The sequence below is a fragment of the Mytilus galloprovincialis genome, chromosome 1 (genome assembly GCF_965363235.1).
Source record: "Mytilus galloprovincialis chromosome 1, xbMytGall1.hap1.1, whole genome shotgun sequence".
In the NCBI taxonomy this organism is placed as follows: domain Eukaryota; kingdom Metazoa; phylum Mollusca; class Bivalvia; order Mytilida; family Mytilidae; genus Mytilus; species Mytilus galloprovincialis.
Window position 1 is genome coordinate 123954497 of NC_134838.1, and position 9880 is coordinate 123964376.

General features: G+C 32.2%; 1 protein-coding gene across 1 annotated transcript; it reads left to right on the forward strand.

Annotated features, from left to right (window-relative positions):
* Positions 1–83: 83 nt before the first annotated feature.
* On the forward strand, positions 84–9880 carry LOC143056877 (uncharacterized). The gene is made up of 2 exons (XM_076230056.1): positions 84–239; positions 6066–9880. Exon 2 carries the CDS (start codon positions 6075–6077, stop codon positions 7653–7655), a length of 1581 nt encoding a protein of 526 aa, XP_076086171.1. The 5' UTR covers positions 84–239; positions 6066–6074; the 3' UTR covers positions 7656–9880.

Below are 9880 nucleotides of genomic sequence, written 5' to 3' on the forward strand. Positions count from 1 at the left end.
AAAATGACATGGGCTAGGTTGTGAATGGATTTAAATACACGCCAATAGAAATCTACCCTATATGATATTGGTTACGGCTGAGCTGGTTTCAATAGAAACTATGGATCAATGAATTGGATCGAATTTGTTAATCAGCATAGGTAAAATGCTTCTTCGTAAACACGAAAACCTGGCTAAAATGGCGGCTCTCTTCTCTCTCATGAAACTCGGAATTCTTTGAAGTTATAACACATATTCAGGTACGTCTTAAAAATTGTGTATCCGAAAAGGAAAAGAAAATTTTTTTGTAATACCTTAGTTTGTCACTATGGTATTTGATTACAACTAAAGATATACATGTTTACCTTTTATTATAATGTTAACTAGGCTTGTTACGTGTTAAATTTCGGGTTAATTTACTGATCATAGGAATTAACATGGCAAACAGGGGTTTTAACACATAAATAAATCTTGTACGCGAAAAGCTAGTTACACGTGTGGAGAATTCATAAGTTCCTCATTTGGAATACCTTCACATCGGTGGGTTTTTGACTGAAGCCGTGTTACCAAGATAATATTAGGATTGAACTTTCTGAAGATCTCTCCAAAAAAGATATAAGTATTCTTTAGGAATCTAATACATGTTTACCATTATTTGTTATCGTAGGAGACGGAAATTTACAAATTAAAAGAGCAAAAATGTTTGGAATTTGGGGTGAAATGTAAAAGAAAAATAACCATAAAGGTAAATTTATTTTTTGGTTTGACACTTATAATGAAGTTATATTAATGAGTTTGATTCATTCAGGTATGAAGGACTCAAAAGATTTTAAAAATCTCCAACACCATAAACAATTAATTTTCTAATAAAATCCACCCAAAAAGAGCTGCCTATCAAACCAGATGATACACATTATGTTCTGTGAATTCCTAAATCCTTGTCTTTAGTAATTAAAATTTTGTGTCCATGTGCAGTCAGTAAGTTTATTTTTGACATAATATATTCAGATGTACGCTTCCCAAATTTATTTTATATCAAAATGATATTTTATTTCATTTGGTCCTTGAGAGAGCTCTGATTTGGACCGGTGATGTTCTCTGTAATATATAAACTATTCAGTCTGATTTGGACCGGTGATGTTCTCTGATTTGGACCGCTGATGTTCTCTGTAATATATAAACTATGCAGATTAAGAAAGTATAAATTCTTATGAATCAAGTTTAGTGAGCTTGCTACGTCAGGTTTGTGGAAACAAATCATCAATTTATTATTCAATATGTGTAAAATGTTAATATCTACTTAAAATTATTTTCCATCGACTTCCGACAATCTGCTATCTTATAATCACATAATTGAATTCGCTTTCTCTTCTGATGTTTTCATGGTTTGCACTTATTAACGCAGAATGGATACCAGAATAAACATTACGGATAAAGTTCCATATTTTGGTAACCACCTTTAAAACTTATTTTTTTCTTTGTCGTTTAAATGCATAATGTGTAGTGCATTTCCCTCTACGCCCAACACTTGTTAAAGTTCTTTAATAAATGCTGTTCGGCTGTCCTCCCCCGCATAACTCTAGGTATCTGAAAAAAAGTTTCGAAAACTGAATTTATAAAGTTTCATAGGGCCGTTTCATACGGAGGTAGTATCCGACTGTTACTGGTACTCTCTAAATATGTTAAGCAATATATAAAAGTATTTTTTAACCATAAATTAACTCATTACACGGTCAAAGTGAACGACGGAACCAGGGCAGATACACTGACAAGTAAAAGGGACAATTTTCATTTTTAGTACGATACATTTTTCCTTTTCGTTGGATTTTTCAACAATTTTATTTAGCAAATTCACGGTTCAGTAGTTCGTACGTTTTAAATATTTACTTAAATGAACAAAAAGTTGAGTATAATGTCACATAATTCAATATTTAAAATACTCCACCCATTAATATGATATCACGATGTTATAAATACACGTCTGCAGTCAAGGTTCTAGATTTTGACATGTACATTAAAGATTAATACAAAATTGTCCTTGTACGTTTAATGTTACTTCTCACAGTTTTGTCCATAACATGTGATTTATTTGGCTAATTCGGCTTTTTCTTACTAACTAATGTGAGAAAATTCGGACACATGTATCTGTATATATATATATGCTTCAAATACAAAGAAAACACTCGATCTTATTATTAGGAATAGCCTTTCTGAGCCACAGGCCCCATTTTTATTTCCTTAAATAAATATACAGTGAAAAATAAGAATAATGGGACAGCGCATACAATCTACAGTTATTGTAAGAACGTATTGATTAGAACAAGAACACTTGAATAAGTGCATGAAAATAAGTTGAAATATAAAAAAAAAAACTTTAATTATAAAAACCATCATTGATGTTAGGTTTCTATATTTAGGGTTAAGGATGTCTATAGTTCACTTTTAAGAAACTGTAATGACCCCCTGTCAGTTTATGTATATCGTCTAAAGAATAACAACATGTAAGATTCTTATTATGTTATATTTTATGATGTTTAATAATAAATACGGAATAGGTTACTATAGTGAACTACCATAATTTAAGATTCAATTAAGTTATGACTGTTCCAAATCTGAAAAACTAGTTTTTAAATTCTTTTTACATTTGTTTGATTGATAGAAATTCATAGTACATAGATATTTAAGAAACTTCTTGATCGTTTATCTTTGCTTGATAGTAAGTTAATTGGTACAATATCACCTCCAGTCAATGTGTAGCTGACCACATCACAATAGTTGTCAGAAAACTACTATCAGATAGCAAAATCACTTTGCTGTTGGTTAATCAATATGTAACTCCAGGAAGATGTCAACTTATAGTACAACACCAATTAATGTCACAGTCTTCTTGTGAAATATAAATGAAAGTTTAACCTGAAGATTCTCCTCGGTTGCTGGGAAATATTTTTTAGGACTTGTCCTTCTCACGGTTGGTACAATATTCGGTTGAGTCATTTGATCGTTTTAAGAACACATGTTGACTGCAAAAACAATGATGTTTATAACAAAATGTTCAAAATAAATGACCAGGTACCGAGTGAAGCAACCAATTTATAATAGAACAGTGCCACAACACTAATTACACTTTTCTGATGAAATCAGCAAGATAACATGCATGAATTAAGTTTTTTTGTGGCATGGAGACAGCATATTGTGTGGATAGATTTGATGATTCGATGTGAAATCAGTTTATGTTTATCGTAATTCGTTGATATCTAGATTTGTATGTTTATTTTATTGACTGTTATGGAATATATATGTACAGATGACCACGGATATGTTCCATTTGTAGAACTCGGTGCCATTTCTCTAATTGTGACATCACCGGATAGAATTTGTCTACGAATTTTACTGTCATGAGTTAAGGTGGTACCCAACTGACTTTCACTAAAATTAATTTGGCTCGTTTAATTTTCATAAAATTTTGTTAAAGTATTTAAATATAAAAATTTCAAAAATTTTGAACCAACCGGTTTGTCAGAAAAATTACACTGGTTATATAGCAGTTTGACAAACACCAATTTTGATCATTGAGAAGCTTTTAAATATTCCTTTTACAACACAACGTAATTTAAACGTTTCTAAAGCTGACTTTACAGAGTTATCTCCCTGTAGTGTTAGGTACCACTGCAACTAATGGAACAAGAACTGCTCACCTTTAAATGGAGTACATAAGTTAACAGTCGTTTTTTTTGTTGGGTTCGTGTTGCTGAATGTTCAGTTTGGCAGTATTCTATGTACTCATGTCTTTTCTCTGTTCTTATTATTTGTCTCAGTTGGCCGTGGTGTATCTCGCTTTTTCGTAAAATTGTAGTGTCCTCGTCCGAATTTGTGTTTAATTAAGTACCAGTATCTGTTCTATTTATCATGTTTTACAAAGAGAACAGATGGAATATTGTACCATCTACCAGTTTCATTTTGGATTATTTCATCACAAGTTTAAATTTTGTCGTCATCCCTATTAGACATGCCGCGTAATAAAAATCTAAGCAAGTATTTTTAAAAAGCAAACTTTTTTTTTCAATATTCCGTAAAACTAGCTTCGACAACCATGCACTCAAACCGATTTCTATATAAACTGATCTTGAAGAGTCTGGTAAATCATATATTTACATGGAGAGTTCATGAAACGTTGAACCCGATAAACGTTGTAAATGACTATAGTATATATATATTTTCAAGTAGTTTTTGACTCTACTTAAAAATCGAATACGATGAATACTAGTAGTCAAAAGTATTCTCATGTATCTTCTTTTCTCGAGAAATGTCAAAAGTATTCTCATATCTTCTTTTCTCATCGCAACATTATTGCTATTTCGAAGGTATATAATACAGTTAGATGTTTGTCTGTCTGCACACTAATAAATATCTGTCCGTTACTCCATAGATATATATATATATATATATATATATATATATATATATATATATATATATATATATATATATATATATATATATATATATATATATATATATATATATATATATATATATATATATATATATATATATATATATATATATATATATATATATATATATATATGATAGGAGTAATTGTATGGCTATTATATCTATGCTCCTATAAAGCACATTATAGAGGTTACTATTTGCACCAGAGTTTCCTCATGGCCCAGTCAGTCATGAGAACAGGATAAAATATTTTCATTAACTAGTATAAAGACCAAAGTTCTTTGGTTTAATGATCCGAGGAGTTGTTTTTTACGGTGCATTTGAAAACATAGTATAGGTCAGGACAGAAAGATTTCGAAATCATAATCCCGACAATAGCCGCTTTGTCACGCTCCGATTGAAGAAAGATATTTATACAGAAGATATAAAATATAATTATTTCACACCATATGAGACCAACAAAAGATGGGATAAAATACAGATAAAGTGTCGTTTTCAGAATTGAAAGCGATATACGGACGCACAAGAAATATGGGATTGTTATTGTTAAGTTAAATACATAGAATTGATACTAAAGAGTGAATGTGTTTAGAGAGATTTGTGTGGATTTCCTAGTGGATCATTATTACAGAAGTATTTACATATTTTGGAATGCATACGTAGTTGTATCTGCCACATCACTGAGTACTGAAATTTGATCTTTAGTTTGTTTAAGGGTTAAATTAGAAAAAAGATAATGGACCAGTCACCCTTTTTTTCATAGAAAAAGTTTACACCTGAGAGCCACAAGCACTTGTCTCAGACCCCACCCCCCCACCCCCACCCCCTATAACCAAACCATAATATAACTTGTTATATTAATAAGGATTATATAGATTTTTAATGCAAGAGATGTCATTTTAGGGGGTCATGGAAAGATTGCACGAAGTGCAATAGATACCACCTGTTCTTGACATCATTTTCATGGTGATGGTCATAGTTATGTCCTCTTCTGAGATACTTTAAGCAATGAGTCAATGATGTTTGGTTTATGTCTGGCTTGGTTTATCTGACCTTGACTGCACTTTAATAATAGATCATTGATAATGTTAAGTTTATGTGATGCTTGTAGTTAAACTTTATCTTTAAGACTTTCAACTTAAGATAAACCATAAGCGACTATCAACATAAAATCAACCATGGTTAGTAAAGCAGCAGCGTGTGAACTCTTGTTTTACGAATAAAGGGCAAATTAGAATTAAACATGAGAGGTGTCGCAGAACCATGTAAAAGTCTGTTGTTTACCTGGTTCTGATTGTTATTTAGAATATATAAATGAACTTGAATCCAGTGATTATCATATCATTTTCGTTCATTGTTGAAGTATAAACTATGCTGTTTGTTTTCTCCTTGATTGTTTGGAATTTTTGTTACAACGTGGCCTTGGTAACTTACTGTATTTTATGGGTAATGCTGATTGTTGAAGGTCGTTTGGTGACCTGTAACTTTTTAGAGGCAATATATGTTTAAAAAAACACTTGCATACATAAACACACGCATACATAAACACACAAGATAGTTTTAACATATTTGAGGCTGCAAATAATTTTGTTATCAAAAATAATTGTATGAATTTCTTTTCTTTCTTTTAGATAACCATAATGGCTCGGAAGCCACTTTCAACGATTGACTGGAAGCAGAAACACGAGAGGAGTGTAGATCAAATTTTCGCAGAGCCGCTAAAAGAAATAGAATCATCGTCGTCTCAATTCATCAACGTTCATGACAAGATTGAGCAATATGAGCAAAAATCTAGATTAAACTTTAACAAAAACCGAGCTGCTCCACCTCCTCCAGGGACTCAAGTATTTTTGCCAAAAATTGGAAATTATACGCCAAAAATATTGTTATCTAGAAATAGCAGTAAAGCATCTGCTCCAAAGTCACCATATGAAGATGCAAATATACCAGATTTCCCACCTAATGAAAATAAACTTTATAACAAACAATATTCATTTGAGCAGACGAAAGAAAGAAAGTTGTCGTCTGCTGAATCGTTTAAGACGAAATCAAAATCAGAGTGCAATATAAATCCAGAAGAAGATATCTATCATACAATTGATATAAAACCTGATTATGAAGAAAATATGATAGAGGAGAAGAAAGTTATGATAATTGGGGACAAAGATGTCCCACTTGTTCTGGATACTTACTTTGGAGCAGATGATGATGAAGACAATGAAAATTCGCCAGTAGCAGAAACGAATTCCAACGTTACACCCAGTTACGATGCTGAAGATGCCAAAGCTTTCGCGGATCATGACACTATAGTAAATGTCGGGGAGGTGGTGGTTAATCCTTTATTCGAAGGTAAACAAGAAGACAATCATACAGAAACAGAAAACGAAATACCAAGACATTACAAGAAGAGGAGGGCACCTGGTGTTCCGACTTCATCATATGTGAGTCGACGACGCAACAATTCACAATCATCGCATGCCTCAGACGACGAATATCCTTATATCCCAGAACCTGACTACGAGGAACACGAGGCGACGATGAATTTTGACTTTGTCGAAAACAACGATCAGCCAATTCCACCACCGCGGCGCAACCGGCGTAACCGGAAGGTAGTCAAAGAATACGACGGAGAGGATTTCTCCCAATATATGGAAGACGATGATGGCTTCCATGAACAGCCTTTTACTTGGAGGAAAAACATCAAACATGCAAGGACACCTAATGCTAAAACTAAACAACCACCGATTCAAAAATCAAAGTACTCGGAACGTTCAAAGATGAGCGCCCCTAAACTAAAGCCTGTTAAAAAGCCAAAACATACCGAGACGCAACACGGTAGTATGAAAAGACAAACATTACGAGATATAACCTATGCTGATTGTAAAATGGGCGTAGATGATAGGACTATACGAAGTGTTAAAAGTACGTCCGCTGGAGGGCGTTATATTAAGCGCGGGAAAGAACGGACTATGATTGTTGATGGAGATATAGGAACTGGTGGATATGAAGAATTTTTAAGAATGAGACACAAAGAAGACGGAAGTCTAGAGAGTAACAGTAGTGGCGACAGTGGTTTAGATCCTGGTGAAGATATACTTGCACAAGAACAAATGTTTTATCAAATGCAACCAAAAAATGTACGAGACAAAAAATCTGGTACTTTGTGGGAAAAGTTGACATGGCGTTTTAAACGACATGTTGGTGATTATAGGATGAGCTAAATTACGGCATCTAGGAATCTCTTCTATCTTTGTTTAATATGTTTGTTATTTGTTCCGTAATGTTTCATCTGTTATAGGTCAGGACATTCGGGTTTAATTTAATATCATTTATTATTAATTTAGGGTGTCTTTTAAGCCAAATCCATAAGCATATGGAAAAGGGGGTCTTTACATTTATAATTATATCGAATGTTACACACATATGTATTCAAATCATTGCATTTGCTGATGTGTGTTATTTTTAAACAAAATTTTCAAACATCAGGCAAAGTACGAGCGACAAATTGGGGTATCACATAATATAATAAATATCGCACGGTACACGCCCATGCATGGACCAACAATTCATACATGATTAACGGTTTGCCTTTTCATGTTCTTATAATTTTATCCGGTTTTCATCAAGTGAAAGTATAAATGTTTTTATGAACTAAACGTCTTTCATGTTAATCAATTCGATTGTTTGTTCATTGTACTTTTATTCAATACAAGAAAGGGCGATGTCGTTTTAATCAATACATGAATGTTTATACTGTATCAAAATTGTTTTTTTTCTTGAACTGTAGAAGGACTATAAGAATTGTTTTTTTTAAACTATATCATAATTGTTTTTTTGTTTACACTGTATTAGATATTTTTCTTTTAAACTATTATGATTGGTTTTTTTTTTCGTTCTCAAAATTACTGCTTATCCGAAGTTTTTAATTGCCAATTATGTTTTAAAGTACATTTTGTATCGATTTAAAAAAAAATTTGTCTTACATCAGCTTCCTCCATACCTTGTATCGTTCTTCGTAACGAAAAATCCTCTCCTTTTATGCCTTTCATTATCTATAATACTAAAATAACGAGGTCCAATTTGTCAGCCGTCATCGGGTAAAAACGACAAATCAAAGAATTCAACTCTATATATAGCTAATATAGAACAATGGTGTAGATTAAAAATTACACCACTCCAGGCCGTTTTGTTTTCTACATAATTAATATTGCCAATAATTAACAAGTTCCGGGTCGAATCCGATACCGATACCAATAGTATATTCACCTGTTACCTATTACCTTATCTGTACGTTCCGCATTTTACAGGCGCACCACCAAACGGTGTATTTAGGATTTTGCTATATACACGGGTCATAATCAAAGGGCTGACACTACTAAATTCAATCATTGTCAAATTGTTCCCTATTGTAGTTTTATTCAGCAATCAGCAAGACTTTCTAAGATAACTAATATAGGACAATGATGTTGATTAAAACATACTCCATTCCTGGATAACCAGGACCTTTTGTTTTCCAAATAATTAATGTTACCAATAATTGATCAGTTCCAGGTCGACGGGTTCAAACAGAAAGATTTGAAAGCAGAGAAAACTGTGTATCTTATAATTGACATGACTTTACAAGATGACAATACCAATTACAAAAATAAGGCTTAGGCATAGTTATATACTTTAATTCAGTCACGGACCAGCGATATCACGGGTGTGTACTTGTGTCATATTATGAATGAGTTCTTTTATATCCCTTATCATGTAACTTTACAATATTTAATACCCTTTACTACATAACTTTACATATAGATTCTACCACTGTGTTGTGTGTAAATACGATATTAAACCATTCAAGACAGTAAATTTTCAAATTTAAAACGCGAGGCTCGCCGAGCGTTTTAAATATAAAGTTTAACTGTGAGAGGATAAATCGTGAAAGATTAAGTTATACTTTGTACCACGAAACGTTACAATGTTTTTTTCGGTATATACATTGTGTCATGTTACATTACAATGTCTTCTCGTTTTATACGTGTTGCAGCACAAAGGTTCTATGTTTTCTCGTTTTATACCCTGCATCATGAATGTTACAAAAAAAATAATCATCCTGAATACCCATTAGGATCATGTATGTTTTAATAAAAGTCAGAAGTTAAATAAAGGCATTTAAAACTGCTTAAAATATCATCTTCATAAGATATTCTACAGAACCACAACATGAGAATTCACCATTTTGCAAAACATTTCGCATTTCGACTAAGGTTGTAAAATGGTGAAAAAATACAACGGTACTCCACTATTTTATTAATATATTTTTGTTTGTGTTCATGCAATTATGATTTTTATGCAATTAAGTTTATTTTGTTGAAGATACTTTAATATATTTTTTTAAGAATTACAGCATAATATTGATGAAAAATATTGAGCATAATAAAATTATATTTGAATTGTGAAA